This window comes from Malaclemys terrapin, chromosome 1 (genome assembly GCF_027887155.1).
Source record: "Malaclemys terrapin pileata isolate rMalTer1 chromosome 1, rMalTer1.hap1, whole genome shotgun sequence".
Classification (NCBI taxonomy): Eukaryota; Metazoa; Chordata; order Testudines; family Emydidae; genus Malaclemys; species Malaclemys terrapin.
Window position 1 is genome coordinate 140,672,456 of NC_071505.1, and position 22,164 is coordinate 140,694,619.

At 45.2% G+C, this 22,164-nt stretch overlaps 1 protein-coding gene across 2 annotated transcripts in view; it reads left to right on the forward strand.

The window, feature by feature from the left end:
- Positions 1 to 22,164, forward strand: part of LOC128843806 (ephrin type-B receptor 5) — a 152,235-nt gene that overhangs the window by 44,311 nt on the left and 85,760 nt on the right. For both annotated transcript variants that reach the window (XM_054040927.1, XM_054040935.1), the window contains exons 3-4: positions 328 to 392; positions 1,214 to 1,910. In XM_054040927.1, coding sequence (XP_053896902.1) covers positions 328 to 392; positions 1,214 to 1,910 — 762 coding nt within the window. The remainder of the gene's footprint in view (positions 1 to 327; positions 393 to 1,213; positions 1,911 to 22,164) is intronic.

The window sequence follows — 22,164 nt, forward strand, 5'->3', positions numbered from 1 at the left end:
TTGGCGGAGCTAGAATTAAAACACAGGCTTTCCATCTGGTGCCTTAACCACTGGATCAATCTGAATCCCAGAGACCATCCATTGAGTCACTGAATTGCAGACCTTTCCCTAGATCATAGGGGAAAGCTGGGAACAGAATTCTGACTTCTGGATGAGGCCAGGCATGATCTCAGAACACAGATCTCTCTGCGAGTGAGGTGTGTGGGGCTGGAAGCACAGTATATCCCCTCCAGGGGATGAGATGCAGGAAGGAGTCTTGTAGGGAACATATCGAGCTTGAGCAGCTGATGTTTGGAAAAGTACAAAAGACTATTTTTTTAAAAACAGAAATACTTCTGGATACAACGGGAGAGACCTCGGAAATTGGCTGGACCACCCACCCTCCTGATGGGGTAAGTGCTCCCTGGCCCTCTTTCTTCCTCCACCACCTGTGGGAAGGCTTACATAGCCATCTGGGAAGGTGGGGTTGGAGCGGAATAGGTTTCTTTTCCAGTTTTCATGCATACGGAGTATCCAAAATGCTTTATATTGTGCTGAGTCAGATACTGGACCACACAGGCAAAGGCATTAGAAGCATGTGACTGAGAGAGGGGGATACTAGAGCTACAATGTTAGATTCATTTCTAACTCTGGGTGTTTTTCCCCCTTCAGAAGTACTCATGAAATCTTAAGCTTCCACAGGGACAGCCCAGCTGAGTCAGAGCTAGGTGCAAGGGAGCTGTTTTTAACACCTTCTCCAAAGGACGCTCTGTCTCTCTCTGTTTTGTGTGTCTCTTCTCTGTCTTGAGATAGGAAAGGCCAGGGCAAAGAGAGGTGTCGCCAAGACATTTAGGATGCTAACATTGCACTGCAGTATCCCGTTTCCCCCTAGTACTCTCCAGCAATGCCAGCCTGGGGTACTACCTGCCCAACAGAGGGTTGAATTGAGCTTTGTTTAACACCTCCACTGCAGGGCAGCCCCTTTAACAGTGCAGCAGTCCTTGCTCTGAGTGCTGTCAGAATCAGGCATCAGCCCAAGTCCCAGTGTGGGGCCCCAGCACTGTTTGTCCAAGAGGCAAGTAGAAGGCTCAGATAGAAGGAGCCTGTTGTAAAGATAGTGAGTCCTGGTCCCTGTGATCCAGAGACCTGTGATCATTGTATCCCAGATTTGCCGCATGTGTGAAACCCCTCTAACAACTTCTCCACCTCTCTCTCCACTGCCCATTCATCACAGTGGGACGAGGTGAGTGTCCTGGATGACAAGAAGCACCTGATCCGAACCTTTGAGGTCTGCAATGTGGCTGAGCCGGGCCAAAATAACTGGCTGCGCACTCACTTCATAGAGCGGCGTGGGGCCCACCGAGTCCACGTCCGTCTCCGCTTCTCGGTGCGTGACTGTGCCAGCATGCGGACCGTGGCTTCTTCCTGCAAGGAGACCTTCACCCTCTATTACTATCAGGCGGAAACCGACATGGCTACACAGGATCTGCCTGAATGGCGTGAGGGGCCCTGGACCAAGGTGGATACCATTGCAGCTGACGAAAGCTTCTCACAGGTGGACAGCACTGGGAAGGTGGTGAAGATGAACGTCAAGGTACGCAGCTTTGGGCCGCTCACCCGGCGTGGCTTCTACCTGGCATTCCAGGACTCAGGGGCCTGCATGTCACTGGTGGCTGTACAAGTCTTCTTCTACAAGTGCCCAGCTGTTGTGAGGGGGTTTGCCTCCTTCCCAGAGACCTTTGCCGGTGGAGAGAGGACCTCGCTGGTGGAGGCGGTGGGGACCTGTGTGGCGGATGCAGAGGAGGCAAGTACGGCCGGGTCCTCTGGCGTCAGGCTGCACTGCAATGGGGAAGGCGAGTGGATGGTGGCCATTGGGAGGTGCACCTGCAGGCCTGGCTACCAACCTGCTAATGACGAAGGAGCCTGCAAAGGTGAGAGACTTCCTCCTTCCCCCATACTACCTATACCTTTCCCTGTTGGGTCTCTAAGCCACAGTGAGCAGCTGCTTAAAAGTGCCAGAATGAGACCCCTGGAGAGCAAATCCTCTCTCTACCCCAGAGCAGGCATAATAGCAGTGTGTCCTCTTCACAATCAGTGAGTCTCAGCCGTGACTTAGAGGGACCACTTCTAGGGCCGAAGAGGGGGGTTTGAGCCTCCATGGCCCATTTAGGGCTCAGCTTCTCTGCTGATTTTGCCAGGATATACACCTCTACCCCGATATAACGCGACCCGATATAACACGATTTCAGATATAATGCAGTAAAGCAGCGCTCCGGGGGGGCGGGGCTGCACACTCCAGTGGATCAAAGCAAGTTCAATATAACGCGGTTTCACCTATAACACAGTAAGATTTTTTGGCTCCCGAGGACAGCGTTATACCGGGGTAGAGGTATAGTGCCAGCAATGATGATGTTCGGTGTGAAAAGGTCAGCTGCCGACTAGGAATTGGACTCAACCCCTACTTCATCCTCAATTCACATAAGATTCAGATTGGGCCTAAACCTGGGCAGTCCTGAGTATCCACATTCCACACTGAGTTTAAGATTTCATAGAATCATAGAATCATAGAATATCAGAGTTGGAAGGGACCTCAAGAGGTCATCTAGTCCAACCCCCTGCTCAAAGCAGGACCAATTCCCAGCTAAATCATCCCAGCCAGGGCTTTGTCAAGCCGGGCCTTAAAAACCTCCAAGGAAGGAGACTCCACCACCTCCCTAGGTAACGCATTCCAGTGTTTCACCACCCTCCTAGTGAAATAGTTTTTCCTGATATCCAACCTGGACCTCCCCCACCGCAACTTGAGACCATTGCTCCTTGTTCTGTCATCTGCCACCACTGAGAACAGCCGAGCTCCATCCTCTTTGGAACCCCCCTTCAGGTAGTTGAAGGCTGCTATCAAATCCCCCCTCATTCTTCTCTTCTGGAGACTAAACAATCCCAGTTCTCTCAGCCTCTCCTCATAAGTCATGTGCTCCAGACCCCTAATCATTTTTGTTGCCCTCCGCTGGACTCTTTCCAATTTTTCCACATCCTTCTTGTAGTGTGGGGCCCAAAACTGGACTCAGTATTCCAGATGAGGCCTCACCAATGTCGAATAAAGGGGAACGATCACGTTCCTCGATCTGCTGGCAATGCCCCTACTTATACAGCCCAAAATGCCGTTAGCCTTCTTGGCAACAAGAGCACACTGTTGACTCATATCCAGCTTCTCGTCCACTGTGACCCCTAGGTCCTTTTCAGCAGAACTGCTACCTAGCCATTCGGTCCCTAGTCTGTAGCAGTGCATGGGATTCTTCCGTCCTAAGTGCAGGACTCTGCACTTGTCCTTGTTGAACCTCATCAGGTTTTTTTCTGCCCAATCCTCTAATTTGTCTAGGTCCCTCTGTATCCGATCCCTACCCTCTAGTGTATCTACCACGCCTCCTAGTTTAGTGTCATCTGCAAACTTGCTGAGAGTGCAGTCCACACCATCCTCCAGATCATTAATAAAGATATTAAACAAAACCGGCCCCAGGACCGACCCTTGGGGCACTCCACTTGAAACCGGCTGCCAACTAGACATGGAGCCATTGATCACTACCCGTTGAGCCCGACGATCTAGCCAGCTTTCTATCCACCTTACAGTCCATTCATCCAGCCCATACTTCTTTAACTTGGTGGCAAGAATACTGTGGGAGACAGTATCAAAAGCTTTGCTAAAGTCAAGAAATAACACATCCACTGCTTTCCCCTCATCCACAGAGCCAGTTATCTCATCATAGAAGGCAATTAGGTTAGTCAGGCACGACTTCCCCTTCGTGAATCCATGCTGACTGTTCCTGATCACTTTCCTTTCCTCTAAATGTTTCATAATTGATTCCTTGAGGACCTGCTCCATAATTTTTCCAGGGACTGAGGTGAGGCTGACTGGCCTGTAGTTCCCCGGATCCTCCTTCTTCCCTTTTTTAAAGATGGGCACTACATTAGCCTTTTTCCAGTCATCTGGGACCTCCCCCGATCGCCATGAGTTTTCAAAAATAATGGCTAATGGCTCTGCAATCTCACCCGCCAACTCCTTTAGCACCCTCGGATGCAGCGCATCCGGCCCCATGGACTTGTGCATGTCCAGTTTTTCTAAATAGTCCCGAACCACTTCTTTCTCCACAGAGGGCTGGTCACCTTCTCCCCATGCTGTACTGCCCAGTGCAGCAATCTGGGAGCTGACCTTGTGTGTGAAGACAGAGGCAAAAAAATCATTGAGTACATTAGCTTTTTCCACATCCTCGGTCACTAGGTTGCCTCCCTCGTTCAGTAAGGGGCCCACACTTTCCTTGATTTTCTTCTTGTTGCTAACATACCTGAAGAAACCCTTCTTGTTACTCTTAACATCTCTTGCTAACTGCAACTCCAAGTGTGATTTGGCCTTCCTGATTTCACTCCTGCATGCCTGAGCAATATTTTTATACTCCTCCCTGGTCATTTGTCCAATCTTCCACTTCTTATAAGCCTCTTTTTTGCGTTTAAGATCAGCAAGGATTTCACTGTTTAGCCAAGCTGGTCGCCTGCCATATTTACTATTCTTTCTACACATCGGGATGGTTTGTTCCTGCAACCTCAATAAGGATTCTTTAAAATACAGCCAGCTCTCCTGGACCCCTTTGCCCTTCATGTTATTCTCCCAGGGGATCCTGCCCATCTGTTCCCTGAGGGAGTCAAAGTCTACTTTTCTGAAGTCCAGGGTCCATATTCTGCTGCTCTCCTTTCTTCCTTGTGTCAGGATCCTGAACTCGACCATCTCATGGTCACTGCCTCCCAGGTTCCCATCCACTTTTGCTTCCCCTACTAGTTCTTCTCTGTTTGTGAGCAGCAGGTCAAGAAAAGCTTTGCCCCTAGTTGGTTCCTCCAGCACTTGCATCAGGAAATTGTCCCCTACGCTTTCCAAAAATTTCCTGGATTGCCTGTGCACCGCTGTATTGCTCTCCCAGCAGATATCAGGGTGATTAAAGTCTCCCATGAGAACCAGGGCCTGCGATCTAGCAACTTCTGCTAGTTGCCAGAAGAAAGCCTCGTCCACCTCATCCCCCTGGTCTGGTGGTCTATAGCTGACTCCAACCACGACATCACCCTTGTTGCTCCCACTTCTCAACTTTATCCAGAGACTCCCAGGTTTTTCTGCAGTATCATACCGGAGCTCTGAGCAGTCATACTCCTCTCTTACATACAACGCAACTCCCCCACCTTTTCTGCTCTGCCTGTCCTTCCTGAACAGTTTATATCCATCCATGACAGTACTCCAGTCATGTGAGTTATCCCACCAAGTCTCTGTTATTCCAATCACATCATAGTTCCCTGACTGTGCCAGGACTTCCAGTTCTCCCTGCTTGTTTCCCAGGCTTCTTGCATTTGTGTATAGGCACTTAAGATAACTCAATGATCGTCCCTCTTTCTCAGCATGAGACAGGAGTCCTCCCCTCTTGTGCTCTCCTGCTTGTGCTTCCTCCCAGGATCCCATTTCCCCACTTACCTCAGGGCTTTGATCTCCTTCCCCCGGTGAACCTAGTTTAAAGCCCTCCTCACTAGGTTAGCCAGCCTGCTGGCGAAGATGCTCTTCCCTCTCTTCGTTAGGTGGAGCCCGTCTCTGCCTAGCACTCCTCCTTCTTGGAACACCATCCCATGGTCGAAGAATCCAAAGCCTTCTCTCCGACACCACCTGCGTAGCCATTCGTTGACTTCCACGATTCGACGGTCTCTACCCCGGCCTTTTCCTTGCACAGGGAGGATGGACGAGAACACCACTTGCGCCTCAAACTCCTTTATCCTTCTTCCCAGAGCCACGTAGTCTGCAGTGATCTGCTCAAGGTCATTCTTGGCATTTCCTGACTCTTAACCCTGTGGTCAGTCAGTCCCTTAGATCAAACTGCTTCTTAAGTGGTTTATATACAATGTAGATTCCTACTGTGCTCCACCCAGCACTGACATACAGCCACCTCAGCACATAGCAACACAACACAGCAGTTTAGGTCAATGCAAGAAATAAGAGTAATGTATTATTTAGTTTCAACTGCGGGGGCAATTGTACACAGTCAGAATGTAATCTACTCAAATAAGAAATTGGCCAGCACATTGGGGTTAAGATTCCTGTGGTCAATGCCCAGTGAAAAACGCCATGAGGTTTTTAAAGAACCTTATTTATATCACCTTGTACGTGCATTATGTGAAGTGATTGAAGGTGCAGTTAAGATTTTATATGGATATCAATTAATTCACAACCTTATTAAAATATTGTTGTAAATGTAACAAAGTTAAATCGAAAAATTAAAAACAAAGTTTGACAGTTGGGAAATTCATAGTGCAGGTGACCCGCAAAGGAAAAAAAAATGCTCTGTGCCGTTTATTTGTTTCTTGTTGTTTTAAGATGGATTTAAAAGTGGAGGCCTATTTCTCCTACTTGTTTTTTATCTTAGAAACAAGTGCCAAGTCCCATCTTTCTTGTTTTTGCTGGAAGGCTTCCTGGCTGACTCAAGGCTTGTCTGGACTTGGAAAACTGGTGCTTTTTGCAATGCAGTTAACTCAGTCAAACTAGCTAAACTCCATTGAAATCTCCACTTCACACCAATGTAGACAAAGTTTAACACCTTCAGCTTGATTAGACCCACTAACTTCAAGCTAAAGTGTTAAAATGTCTGTCTTTTTTTACTGTCAGCAATAACTGAAGTGCAGGAAGGTCTGGCCTGGTTCCTCCAGTCCCTCTGTCCCCAGTTGAGCAGTAAGAATAACTCTGTCCAATCTCAAAAGCCCATCTACCATGACAGTGGACTCCAGTGAGTTGCTGTCATTGGCATCTTTTGCCTTGTGGCATGCACCTTTCAGGTTTTTGATTCTTCACCTGTACTGAATTCCCATCCAGCAAATCCTCTCCTCTGCCAGGCTCATGGAGGTGTTCTTGTAGACATGTTGATTTTGGGTACATCTCAAATCATGCTGCTTAGTGACCTCACACCAGATATCCACCAGAACCTTGGTGTCAGCCTCTGACCAGCTGGCAACAGGCTGAGAGAAGGAACTCCCAGATGGCATTGCTGTTCAAGTGCTGTGTAGAAATGGAGCAGGCTGCCTGGATTATGGGGTTTAAACATCTTCTCAGTGTATATAAACTGGTAGGTGACTTCTGGTGCAGGAGAAAGGAGTAGGTTTTTAGCAAGCTTCTGGAGGTAGGGACTATCTTTTTGTTCTGAGTTTATACAGTGTCTCACTCCCAGAATAGAGTATTGGGGGAATTGGAGGAAAGCACTGGAGGACTGTCAGGATCTGAGTTAGGTAGCCTGCATCTACACTGCAAAGTGGATGGGTTAGCCGGAGGTAACGCAGAACTCAGGCTCTAATCTATACTCACAGCCAGGTTCAGCTAACTTGGATTTAAAGCACCTCCAAACCCGTCTCAGAGGTTTTTGTGTGGATAGTTTTGTGAGTTGGACTAAAATCCATGTGAGAGCCTGGGTAAACTCTGCAGTGAAGACATAAGCAGTGATGTGAAGCTGGCTTCTAGATCTGTACTGTATATACACCATAATGGGTAATAAATTTCTAGATGATATGGTATATCCAATGTGAACCAGAATCAAAATCAAGTTACTCCAATACTGAAGGTATCCCACTAGCTCTTCTTCAATATCTTTTCTGTTTTTACATCATGGTAGCTGAAAAGGCAATACTGGAAGTGTGAATGAGGTATACTTGTTAAGTGTAAGGCAGTTATTAGGGATTAGCTAAAAGATGAGACATATTACATAGTCAGAGCTAAGATTGTTTGTGGAACCCTCACTTTGAATTTCTAGGCTTCCAAATATTTGGTGGTTTTCAAGCAATTAGAATGTTCTGATAAATTCAATAATTAAACTGGAATTTATTTACAACATTAAATGTATCTTACTAAAGGTCGCCCCCCATCCTGGGAATTTTTTTACCTTTTTTAAAAAAATGTGAAAACATGCTTTAGATTGCTATATTTTTTTCTGATAAGACAGCATTTTACTGCAGTTATGAATGTGTTGTAGAGGCAATACAATTGTTTTCAAAAATGGATGACCAAAGTTTGACTCCTGAAACCATATTTAGGCAACTAGCAAGGGTCCTGATTTTCAAAAGTAGTCAGTACTCAACGGTCTCATTGAAACTGCTGGGTGCTCACCGTTTTTGAACATCAGACCACTGATTTAGGTGGACTATGGACTTAGAAGCCCAATTTTAGGCACCCACTTTTGAATATCTTGACCCATATGTTCAAATGAGACATACATTTCTTAAGCCAGAGTGCTTGCACTTAATAGGGAGTTCAAATGCTACAGGCTGTCCTGGAAGAGCATGTCATTTTCTTGAAATGGAATGATTTGGCTGATGTAGTTTACAAATGGTGATGTGTTACCAGATACTTTATCTAACAAATTATTTGAATTTATCTAAAAAAACTACATGCAGAGGATTAAGGGTTTCCTAAATTATGCACAACCCCTTTAGATTTTACTTCCAGCTTCCTTTTTTAAGAGCTTTCCTCCTCCGTTCCTACATTCTTTATCTTAAGCAATTATGAAGTCTCCTAAGATTCCCCAAATTATTCCCCTCCAAAGGTCTTTGTTAACAATCACTTCCATTTAAATTCAAGTAAATCTGGCTCAAACACCTGAAGTGACAGGTCCTGTGAAAGCTCCACTGCCCTGTCTATTGCAGTTCAATTTGAATGTGTACACTAATGGTGTACCAAACCAGTCCTGAAGGAGTACATTAAATAAAACATGCATACCTTCATTTAGCTTTCAATTAAACATTTCCCTAAACGATAGCATCAAAACAATAGATACCTTGTGCAATACTCTTAAAACATGCTCATACACATTCCTGAAGGCTAACAGTGACAGTAATAGTGTTAATGATAGCTTCACATTTTGAAAACATTTCAAAATTAACAGTTTCTAATAAGCAAGTATGTGCTTTCTTTAAAGATAAGGCAGAGTTAAAATATTTGCTGTTTTTAATCTCCTTGAAGCATATTGAAAGCAGAGGGCTTGCTTATTATGTTTGCATTTTGACCTTTTCCCTAGTTTATGGTTACGCATTTTCTCTTCCCGTGCTTTCCTTTGAAGACAACCAGGGTACTTCCACAATCTCATTTGGGAAAGTTACCTAAGACATAGTGTCTGCATTTTGGCCATACTTTTCTACACTGGTGGAGGTTTCTATCACTGCCATCCTTTGTCATATTTCTGATTGGATTTTTGAAGTTCATAAATCTTTCTTGATGCTGTATTGTTTTCTTCAAGTTTTCCTGCACTTCTTCAAGTTTTTGGTATGCACTTTGCCCCAAAGTGAGTCCTATTTCTCCTCTTAAATAAAAAAGATAAACTTGTCTACTTGATGGCTGCCCCAGAAAAGACCAGCTGACTTTTACTGCCTTTTATTCTTTCAGAGATTGAACCTGCCCCATTGAAGGCAACAGAAGCTTTGCCATTGACTTTAGTGGGTACAGGGTCTGGTAAATATAGAGGAAAAAATAGAGTTGCCCGGAGTGGATGTTTCAGAGATGGAGAGAATGAGTTTCCTGAGGGGAAATCTTCAGTTGTATTATTTATAGTATTTATACATCTACAGTATTTCTCAAAGATCAAGGATAATGGAAGAACTTTGTACCACATAAACTTGCGGGCTTTAGGCTGAGACTGTTTTTACTCTATTATTGGTGTGGCCTCACATAGTTCTGTGTCTCTTTGTATTTGTGTCTTCCTAAATAGAAATAGTTTTCCTCCCAATCCTTGTCCTATCCACTTTTGCAGTTATACATTAACCAGTTAGCCCTTGCTGGAACAAACACTTGGCTCTAGTCCATCACTGTACTCTGAACCTGGATCCACACAGGTAAGAAAAAAAGTGGCTTTAAAGTGACTGGTCACTTGTTTACAACTGCATGTGGTAACATTAATATTGTAAAAAAGAATCTAGAAGAATATTTTTACGAATATATGTGTAATGTGTATTGAGTTCTGCTGAATCAGGTGTAATGCGTCATTGGGATGGACTAGATTCAAAAAATGAATAAAATATCTCCCAGAATTAGCAACTCTTCGTTATCAATCTAATAATCTCTTTTAATAAAGATGCATTAGCTTTATTTATATTTTCCAATATGCATTCTATTTGATTAAAAATGATTTATAACTGCAAGGGATATAATGATGCATGCAATGAGTATAATTTATCAGACAAAAACTTAGTTAAGGTAGCATTTCTGAAAGCCAGGAATTTCCAGGTTACACTTAAACTCCTCCCCAACAGTCCAAAACAACAAATGAACCAGAACAGCTATTCTCTCCACATGGCTCTATGATCACTCCATGTAAAGCTAACATATCTGTAAAGAGTATCTCAGTTGACGTGAGGTGATAGAGATTTCACATGAAATGGGGGTGGGCATTTCTATCTTTATGAAGTGTAAGAGGCCATGTGCTGGTGATGCTCTCTGAATAGGTTGAACATATGTTGTGAGTGGGCAGGTGCATACAGTCAGAGTGTAAACAGGTGGATTCCCCATCCTGTTCCAGGCAGGATGTACTCAGTTTGGATATGGTCCAAACCTGCCCCCTTCCTGGGGTTTCCCTTTATTGTTCACTTAAATAACAGAACAAAATACAAACCACAATCTAAGCTTCCTTCTCAATTTAATTGTTCCTAAGGCTTTCCCCTGTGAGATCTTTTTATCCCTGCCCTTCGTTCCATTCCCAGTGAGACCATCAACCCCTTTTACACCCTGGGTTAGAGATAAATCAGACCCCCTGGTCTGGCTGTGATGAATCAGCAAAATATCTCTGCATCAATATGCAGGGTCTTAGAACCTGCCACTCCAATTATTTCATACATGACATGCATCCGACGAAGTGGGTATTCACCCACGAAAGCTCACGCTCCAATACGTCCGTTAGTCTATAAGGTGCCACAGGACTCTACTGCTTTTACAGATCCAGACTAACACGGCTACCCCTCTGATACATGACAATGTTGTCAGTGGTAAAGATGCGTGGTGTGCAGGCATATTGTTTTCACATGGTCTCTCTCTCTCTCTCTCTCTCTCTCATTCAAAGGTTTCCCACTTGTACAATAAGGATAATGATAGATAACTATCTTACAGGAAAGGATGTTAGGCAGGAGCTATAAGGGAAATGTATTATTACGGTCAGATGGTGTGGCAAAAACTGGGAATTAGAAAGGGTCTGGATCTGAACTTTGATGGGTGTTAAAAATCTGAACCCATATCTGGATGTCACAAATGGCCCCTTTCTTTCAAATAGGCTGAATGAAAACCCTAGATCTGAAGAGCCTGAATGTAGAGATGTTAAAAATCTGGACCTGAAATTTGTGGCTTGAGCCCATCTCAGCTACACAAGAATAGAACTCGGGTGTGCCTGGTGCTCAATACACTAGGCTGCACTGTATGTAGGTCCCTTATTCTATTGCTGGTCCAGCAAGGTCTAACATACTTTTATGTATGTCTACATTGCAAAGAAAAACCCACAGTGCCGAGTCTCAGAACCTAGGTTAACTGACACGGGCTTGTGAGGCTGAAAATAACAGTGTAGCTGTTCCCCCCCCCCCCCCCCCCGGAGCCCAGGCTCTGAGACCCACCCCCCACTCCAGGTTTCAGATCCTAAGCCACAGTCTAGTGGGAACATCTACACTACTATTTTTAGCCCTGCAGCCTGAACCCAGTAAGCCCAAGTCAATGGTCCTGAGCTCTGAGACTTGGTGGCGCAGGTTTTCCTTTGCACTGTAGACATACAGTGACTCCTCACTTAACGTTGTCCCGTTGTTACATTGCTGATCTATTAGGGAACAAGCTTGTTTAAAGTTGCACAATGCTCCTTTATAACATAGTTTGGCAGCTGTCTGCTTTATCCACTGCTTGCAGGATTCTCTGGAAGAGCAGCCCCTCCTTTTGGGGATTAGAACCGGGGCGGGGAGGGGCAGCAGCTCTCCCTCCCCCATCAGCTCCCCTAAATTCCCTGTAAGGTATGTGGCTCTGCTGCTGCCCAGCAGCAGTTCAGGTGGCCCTCCTGCCACTGCTCTGCTGCTCCTGCCCTCTGCCTTAGAGCTGCTCCCAGGAGCTTCCTGCTTGCTGGGCGAGGGGGGGAGAGGGGTGCTGATATCAGGATGTCCCTCTGCCCTCCGCTCCGTACCCCCTCTCCACAAAGCGGAGGAGGGGGACAGGGCTCAGGGACAGAAAGAAGGGAGCTTTCTGGAAGCTGTTGCTTCCTGTCTGAACTGGCTGATCTGCTTAAAAGGGCAACGTACTTGAAGTGGGGTCAGCGTACTTAAAGGGGCAATGCACATCTCTCTCACTCATGCACGCACCCCCCAGCACTTTGGAAAGTCAGCACCTGTGCAGCTGTTCATGTGCTGTCAGGAGGAGGGAATGCTACGCTCCAGCTGGATAGCGTGGGCTCAACATCATGTTCAGTTTTTGCAGGGAAGTGTTTGCAGCTACTACCCTGCATCTATTGTGTTTCCTCCGTTCTGCCTCAGTCCATGCTGCCTTGTAGAGTGTGAGGCTACATTAACAACAGCGTATTAACCCTTGCGGGCTCAGCTGAGTGCTAGTTCATCATTTAGCAGCCAGGCATTCCCTGGGAAATATCCCACCTTCTTACTTCACCACCTCAACCAAGCTTCACAATCATTCGTTGCTGTGTACAATATTAAACTGTTTGTTTAAAATTGTTTAAAACTTTTACTGTATATGTATATAATGTCTTTTGTCTGGCAAAAAAAATTTCCCTGGAACCTAACTATTTACATAAATTCTTATGGGGAAATTGGATTCTCTTTACATCGTTGCGCATAAAGTCACATTTTTCAGGAAGATTACTACAACGTTAAGTGAGGAGTTACTGTACGCATAAAGTCTGTCAGAACCTTGGCATGCTTCATAAGAGTGGTGGTAGGGGGACTTTGGGAAGTTCATTGGGATCAGGCATTCCTAAATCTCTTTATTTCAAGTTGTTTAATTTCAAGAATATGTGCCCCAGTTCTTTGAAAATAGACTTATATGACAGTTATGATCAAGAACTTTTGCATAAACCATACTTGAAGTTTCTAGGTCAAACCAGCTTTGGAAAGATGATGTGCAAAAAAGCATTCTAAGAATTTACTCAACCTGATGTTCAGCATCTCTGAAAGAGTTTGTGTAGTTTACCCCAAATTTGGTCTCCAATTTTTCTCTGGCCAAACACCACCCGTCCAATACCTGCAGTGGAAAAGAACTTTTTTGACGATTTTATGGAGGTCCAAAAATTGAGCTAATAATGGACAGTTGGTTCCAATCTCAAACACAGGGAGGCTATCACCTCTGCATAATAACGGTAGTAATAAAGAGCTCAATTCTGCTGTATTTACACTGAGTAGTACCTTACTCCATGAGTAATCCAATTGATTTTAGTTCATTTCTGACATCCTGATAATCCGCTTCCACCATTCCATGACAGATATAACAATGCATAGCTCTGACAGATGGTGCAGAGCTGGCCTTTCAATGCCACTGTAGAAATTGTGGACTGAAATTTCATTACAGCTAGGGCTCTCAATTAATCGCAGTTAACTCGTGCGATTAACTAAAAAAAATTAATGACGATTAATTGCACTTATGACAATAGAATACCAATGAAATTTATTAAATATTTTTGGATTTTTTTTACATTTTCAATATTGATTTCAATTACAACACAGAATACAAAGTGCACAATGCTCACTTTATATTATTATGTTTGATTACAAATATATGCACTGTAAAAATGATAAACAAAAGAAATACTATTTTTCAATTCACCTCATACAAGTACTGAAGTGCAATCTCTTTATCGTGAAAGTGTAACTTACAAATGCAGATTTTTTTTTTTTGGTTACATAACTGCACTCAAAAACAAAACAGTGTAAAACTTTAAAGCCTACAAGTCCACTCAGTCCTACTTCTTATTCTGCTAATCGCTAAGACAAACAAGTTTGTTTACATTGATGGGAGATACTGCTGCCTGCTTCTTATTTACAATGTCACCTGAAAATGAGAACAGGCATTCGGATGGCACTTTTGTAGCCGGCGTTGCAAGGTATTTACATGCCAGATATGCTAAATATTTGTATGCCCCTTCATGCTTCGGCCACCATTCCAGAGGACATGCTTCCATGCTGATGATGCTCGTTAAAAAAATAATGTACCAATAAAATTTGTGACTGTACTCCTTGGGGGGACAATTGTATGTCTCCTGCTATGTTTTACCTGCATGTTATAGCAGTCTTGGATGATGACCCAGCACATGTTCATTTTAAGAACACTTTCACAACAGATTTGACAAAACACAAAGAAGGAGATTTCTAAAAATAGTTATTGCACTCTACCCAAGGTTTAAGAATCTGAAGTGCCATCCAAAATCTGAGAGGGACGAGGTGTGGAACATGTTTTTAGAAGTCTTAAAAGAGCAACACTCTGATGCGGAAACTACAGAACCCAAACCACCAAAAAATAAAATCAACCTTCTGCTGGTGGCATCTGACTCAGATGATGAAAATGAATATGCGTCAGTACACACTGCTTTGGCTTGTTATCAAGCAGAACCCATCATCAGCATGGAAGCATGTCCTCTGGAATGGTGGTTGAAGCATGAAGGGACATATGAATTTTTAGCGTATTTGGCACGTTAATATCTTGCAATGCCAGCTACAACAGTGCCATGAGAATCCCTGTTCTCACTATCAGGTGACATTGTAAACAAGAAGCAGGCAGCATTATCTGCTGCAAATTGTAACCAACCTTGTTTGTCTGAGTGATTGACTAACCAAGAAGTAGGACTGAGTGGACTTTAGGATCTAAAGTTTTACATTGTTTTATTTTTGAATGCAGTTTTTTTTTTTTTACACAATTCTACATTTATAAGTTCAACTTTCATGGTAAAGAGATTGCCCTACAGTACTTGTATGAGGTGAATTGAAAAATACAATTGTTTTGTTTTTTTACAGTGCAAATATTTGTAATAAAAAATGTGAGCAGCGTGCACTTTGTATTCTGTGTTGTAATTGAAATTAATATATTTGAAAATGTAGTAAACATCCAAAAATATTTAAAATAAATGATATTCTATTGTTGTTTATCGCCAATTATTTTTTTTAATCGCTTGACAGCCCTAATTACAACATTTTCCCCGGAATACAATAGCATTGGGCTGTTCTTGACTGGGTTTTGAGGGAAAGGAAAGCTTTGTTCTTTTTCGAGTGATTGTTCACGTTGATTCCAATTAGGTATGCGCACGCCACGTGCACAGTCGTCGGAAACTTTTTCCGTTAGCAGCTCCCGTCGGGTTGGCCAGGGAGCTCCCCCCTGGAGTGGTGTCCTCATGCTGCTCAATATATGACCCTGCCAACCCAACCCCCTTCAGTTCCTTCTTACCATCCGTGGTGGCATTGGAACTACGTTACCTTGCTTGCCTGCAAGTCTTTCCTTAGTCATTCTTAGTTCTTCACAGCTTTTCTTTCGTTTTATTGTTTAGTTTATTATTTAGTACGATAGCTTTGGTGAGTGGGTCGTTCTCCCCACACCCCGCCTTGGGCTCTGAGGCATGTCTCAAGCCCTAGGATTTAAATCTTGCAGTCTATGCAAGAAACCTATGCCCAACCCTCCCTCAGGCCAAGGGCAGGGCCCAACCAAGCCATTGTCAGGATTAGGGTGACCAGACAGCAAGTGTGAAAAATCGGGACGGGGGTGGGGGGTAATAGAAGCCTATATAAGAAAAAGACCCAAAAATCGGGACTGTCCCTATAAAATCGGGACATCTGGTCACCCTAGTCAGGATCCAAGCAAGGGTTTTGAAGAGATGCCCGAGGATGGTGTACCAGCCATAATCACGTATCCTTCCCCCCATTTTTTGAACCGTCTATCCCACTTCTACCGTGCATGGTCCCATATAACATTGGACCGCTGGGTTCTTTGCATGGTAGAAGTGGGATATTCTCTCCAATTCTGCTCTTCCCCTCCCTCCCACCCCCCTTCCCTGTCCCTCTTCAGGGACCCCTCTCACAAGCAACAACTTATCCAGGAGGCGTAGGCGCTCCTCGCCATGGGAGCGCTAGAGGAGGTCCCTCAGGAGCTCAGGGGCAAGGGATTCTACTCCCGATATTTCCTAATCCCCAAGGCCAAGGGGGGTCTCAGACCCATCTTAAACCTGCGAAGACTCAATCAGTTCATGGTAAAGTTGAAGTTCCACATGGTTTCCCTGAACACAATTATCCCTTCCCTGGATCCGGGGGACTGGTACGCTGCCCTCGATATGAAAGACGCATATGTCCACATAGCCATCTGGCCGCCTCACAGACATTTCCTGAGGTTCGTTGTCAACCACATACACTATCAGTTCACGGTGTTCCCATTCGGGTTATCAACAGTGTATGTCAGTCATCGCAGCTTTTCTCCGAAATAGACAGGTGCAGGTGTACCCCAGAGGTGTACCCCAGAGGTGAAAGTAAGCCAGTACACCGTACCGGGGCGGCCCAGCTTCCCCAGGCAGCAATTTAACGGGCCTGGGGGGTGGCAGCGGCAGCTGGGGGCTCCGGCAGCGGTTTAAAGGGCCCAGGGCCCCCCATTGTGCTGCCACTCCTTCCCCATCTGATTACACAGGACCACGGCCGCCTGCTTCACCCAGACCTCCCAGTCCCTGCACCTCACGGCCTGGAAGCTTCATGGTTAAACGCAAAGGAACTCCAGTGCACAGAATCGGTGATGGAGGTGCTCCTTGGTAGCAGGAAACCTTCCACCAGGGCCACCTTCCTGGCCAAATGGTTCTCGTGCTGGTGTAATCACAATCGAGTATCTCCACTTCAGGCATGTATACCGTTCATCCTGGACTATCTACTGCACCTGAAGCAGCAAGGCCTGGCTGGATCATTCATCAGGGAGCACCTCCCAGCCATCTCAGTGTTCCACCCCGGAGAGTTGGAGCGTTCAGTCTTTGCCAGTCCTATGGTGGGCCATTTCCTTAAGGGCATGGAACGGCTATACCCTCAGTCTTGCCCACTGGTACCGACTTGGGACCTCAATCTGGTCCTAGCTATGCTTATGGGAGCCCCATTCGAGCCGCTAGCTACATGTTCCCTTCTGTATCTCTTGTGGAAGGTAGCCTTTCTGGTTGCAATCACATCAGCCAGGAGGGTGTCGGAGCTAAAAACACTAACCTCCGACCCCCCCTACATGGTCTTCCACAAGGATAATGTACAGCTCAGGCCGCACCCAGCTTTCCTGCCCGAGGTGGTATCCCAATTCCACCTTAGTCAGGACATTTTTCTACCTGTTTTCTACCCCAACCCACATGCCAACTCACAGGAGCAGTGATTTCACTCATTAGATGTGTGGAGGGCGCTAGCGTTCTACATTGAGCACACAAAGCCTTTCAGGGAGTCAAACCAGTTGTTTGTAGTGGTGTCGGACCGGATGAAGGGACTTCTGGTCTCCTCACAGCTCATCTCTTCCTGGGTTACAGACTGTATCCATACCTGCTATGACTTCGCCAAGGTCCCAGCCCCAGCTATAACGGCCCACTCAACAAGAGCCCAGGCCTCTTCCACCACTTTCCTGGCCCAGGTAACCATCCAAGAGATCTGCAGAGTGGTGACCTGGTCCTTGGTGTATACCTTTGCCACCCACTATGCCATCACACAGCATGCTAGAGACGATGCAGTAGAGCGATGCTCTAGTCAGTGATTCCTTAACTCCAACCCCATCCCCGTGGGAGAGCTTGGGAGTCACCTAATTGGAATCGACGTGAACAATCACTTGAAGAAGAAAAGATGGTAACTCACCTTGTAACTAGCAACAGAGAATCTTGTGGCACCTTTAAGACTAACAGTTGTATTGGAGCATAAGCTTTCGTGGGTTCGTCAGACGCATGTAATGGAAATTTCCAGAGGCAGGTATAAATATGCAGGCAAGAATCAGTCTGGAGATGACGAGGTTAGTTCAATCAGGGAGGGTGAGGTCCTCTGCTAGCAGTTGAGGTCTGAACACCAAGGGAGGAGAAACTGCTTTTGTAGTTGGCTAGCCATTCACAGTCTTTGTTTAATCCTGATCTGATGGTGTCAAATTTGCAAATGAACTGAAGCTCAGCAGTTTCTCTTTGGAGTCTGGTCCTGAAGTTTTTTTTGCTGTAAGATGGCTACCTTTACATCTGCTATTGTGTGGACAGGGAGGTTGAAGTGTTCTCCTACAGGTTTTTGTATATTGCCATTCCTCATATCTGACTTGTGTCCATTTATCCTTTTACGTAGTGACTGTCCAGTTTGGCCAATGTACATAGCAGAGGGGCATTGCTGGCACATGATGGCATATATAACATTGGTGGACGTGCAGGTGAATGAACCGGTGATGTTGTAGCTGATCTGGTTAGGTCCTGTGATGGTGTCACTGGTGTAGGTATGTGGGCAGAGTTGGCATTGAGGTTTGTTGCATGGATTAGTTCCTGAGTTAGAGTTGTTATGGTGCAGTGTGTGGTTGCTGGTGAGAATATGCTTAAGGTTGGCGGGTTGTCTGTGGGTGAGGACTGGCCTGCTTCCCAAGGTCTGTGAAAGTGAGGAATCATTGTCCAGGATGGGTTGTAGATCACTGATGATGCGTTGGAGAGGTTTAAGTTGAGAACTGTAGGTGATGGCCAGTGGAGTTCTGTTGGTTTCTTTCTTGGGCTTGTCTTGTAGCAGGAGTCTTCTGGGTACACATCTGGCTCTGTTGATTTGTTTCCTTATTTCCTTGTGCGGATATCGTAGTTTTGAGAATGCTTGGTGAAGATCTTGTTGGTGTTGGTCTCTGTCTGAGGGGTTGGAGCAGATGCGGTTGTATCTCAGCACTTGCTTGTAGACGATGGATCATGTGGTGTGTCCAGGGTGGAAGCTGGAGGCATGAAGGTAGGCATAGTGGTCAGTGGGTTTTTGGTATAGGGTGGTATTAACGTGACCATCACTTATTTGTACTTATTTGCCTAGACACCACAGTACACCTCCGAGTGGTTGTTCACGTCGATTCCAATTAGGTGACTCCCACAAGACTCTCCGTTGTTTTTTACAGATCCAGACTAACACAGCTACTTACCCTCTGATACTTGACACCCTTCTTGTAACTGTTATTCTTCGAGAGGTGTTGCTCACATCCATTCCAATACCCACCCTCCTTCCCCTCTGTCGGAGTAGCCGGAAAGAAGGAACCGAAGGGGGATCGGGTCAGCAGTGTCATATATTGAGCGCCATGAGGGTGGCACTCCGGGGGCTGGCCGGCCGACCTGATGAGAGCTGCTAAGGGAAAAAGTTTCCAATGACCGTGCATGCGGCACGCACACACCTAATTGGAATGGACATGAACACCTCTTGAAGAACAATAGTTACAAGAAAGTGAGTAACCGTCTTTTTCACTTCTGTTTTTCATTGTTGTTGTTTTTATCTTATGTTCTTTAGCTGGATTTGTTCTGCTAGGTTTGGAGTGAAAGGTTTGCCATCAAAGGGTAAACTTTAAACAGCATAGTTTGAAGCATGCATCCAGGACATAAGATGCTTTATAGCTATGTTCTCATTCATCATGGCTGAACTGTGAAGAAATGGGGAGGGATAGCTTAGTGGTTTGAGCATTGGCCTGCTAAACCATGGTTGTGAATTCAATCCTTGAGGGGGCCATTTAGGGATCTGGGGAAAAAATCTGTGTGGGGATTGGTCCTGCTTTGAGAAGGGGGTTGGACTAGATGACCTCCTGAGGTCCCTTCCAACCCTGATAGTCTATGATTTCTCATTTTGTATTTGGCAGAATAATGGAAATATAGGCTTGATCAATAGTGATACGTAGGGAACCCCCTGGCACAAAAAGTATTGTTGCTTCGTCTCAGCTACATTCAGTTGGGAGAATGAGTTTGATATCAACTCCTTAGCAAAACAGGCACTGAGCCTGCTTATTTAGAATGAAGCATTTTACCATATGTTATATGGAAATAGGATTGTCTTCGCCAGTCAAAGTGCTGGGATGTTGTGCACTTACTGAAGCAGAACTGTATACTTTCCCCCAGTTACGCAATTCCCTGCACTCCGGTTGTGGGAGTCTGATTTGCATGATGGCTGTGCAGCTTTTCTTAATAACTGTAGAGTGACTATGCAAATCCCTCTACTCCTGACTGGCTACTATAATCCATCTGCTGAGACTGTCTCCTTCACTCAGAATCTTCAAGCTGTTTCACAGAAACGATGATGCCATCTCAGCTTCTTGCTCCCTTCAGCTGAAGCAGTAAAACACTAAAATGTAAAAGAAACTCACTGCACAAAAAGTAACGAAAATGAGGCTATGAAGCTGCATAAAAGAAAATTGTTTAAAAACTGTCCCTTTTCCCTTCTCCCGCCTGCCTCTTTCCTATAGGTCAGTAAGGCTCTTGAGCCTAAACTAACTAGCATATATTCATTGCTAGTTGACACCCAGGGCTGGCCTTACCATGAAGTGAACTGAGGTGGCTGCCTCAGGTGCCAGACTGTGGGGGGGCACCACTAGGACTCAGAGTGTAGAAAATTCTGTCTGCTGCTGGTGCATATGTATTCTCTCTCCTCTAGATGCACAGAGATGGTGGAGTGCTGTGCTGGAGGAAGGAGGGCTCAAGAGACATAACAGGCAGGCAGGAGAAAAGGTGAGAAGGAATAACAGAAAGCAACAGGAGCTGCAGGGAGAGAGAGGAGGAGGAGCCTCTTATGTACTCTCTAGCAACCCCAGGAGTCTGGACTGATTAACACCAGTTTCTCAGGGAGCTTTCTGTTTCCTGCTACTTCCCTGAACCCACTTGAGGAGAACAGGTAGTCAACTGAAGTAGTAGGAGCCAGTTAGGCCCTTAAGATGCTGATGCCTTTCCTCACTCAGGCCCTGCTTATTTGTCCCCTTCAATTGAGTGTTGAGAACCACTATAGCTGGCACAGGACAGCAGTCATGAGTGAAAGAAGAAAATGCCCCTCTGGGGCAGCATTCAGAAAAAGAAAGAAAGCAAAGGAAGCTTTTCTATCTAAGCAGGAAGGAGCTCTCCTGAGATACATAGACACAAATGTTCACGGTGAGCCTTCGTTCCCAGTGAGTATGTGAGTGGTGAGGAGATGCCTGATCTTCCAGTTAGTCAGAGTGCAGGTGACCTGGCAGCTACTGCAGCATCCATATCTCCATCTCAAATGGATGTAACCATACACATTCCTGAAGAAAAGTGTAGATCAGAGAAGAGTGTGGTAGAGGCACAAGAAACAGCTGCTGCTGAGTTTAGTTCCTTAAGTCTAGATGATCCAGGACTGGACCCACTTGAGCAGTAGCCTGGGGGTCTTCCTTGTACTGCATGGGCCACAGCAAGTGAAAAACTTCATGTTCCCCAAAGACAATGAAAATAGAAGTTTCCATCCAACACATTACTGGCGTGAAATCCCCAATGGTGACAAAGTGGAGAGGCCATGGCTTATGTACTCAACAACTCAGAATGCTGCATACTGTTTTTGTTGCAAACTCTTCCAGTCTAATGTTCCAGCCACATTGGGTTCTACAGGAACAAAGGACTGGAAAAAATCTGGCTAGAAATCTGGCATGCCATGAGAAGGCAGCAAATCACCAGAGAGCATTCCATAAGTGGAAAGAGCTTGAGATGAGACTAAGGTTAAAGGCCACCATAGATGATCAGCATCAAGAAAAGATTGCATCAGAGGCTCTTTACTGGCAAAATGTTCTGAAAAGGCTCATTGTCATTGTGAGAATGCTTGCTACCCAAAACCTAGCATTGCGTGGTACTTCAGATCATTTGTATGTGCCAAACAATGGAAACTTCCTTAAAATTGTGGAGCTGATGGCTGAGTTTGATGCTGTACTTCAGGAAGAAGAGTCACCACCCAAGAAATGTACACACACCACTACCTTGGAAAACCAATTCAAAATGAGATCGTACAGTTACTGGCAACAAAAGTCAAACAGAAGATTGTGGCAGATCTGAAGTCAGCAAGATATTACTCTGTTATTCTGGACTGCACACCTGACATCAGCCATATGGAACAAATGACTTTAATGGTGCGTTTTGTAACAACAACAGAACCTAGTGAAAATGTCCCTGCAATGGTGACTGTCAGAGAGCATTTTCTAGAATTTATTGACAT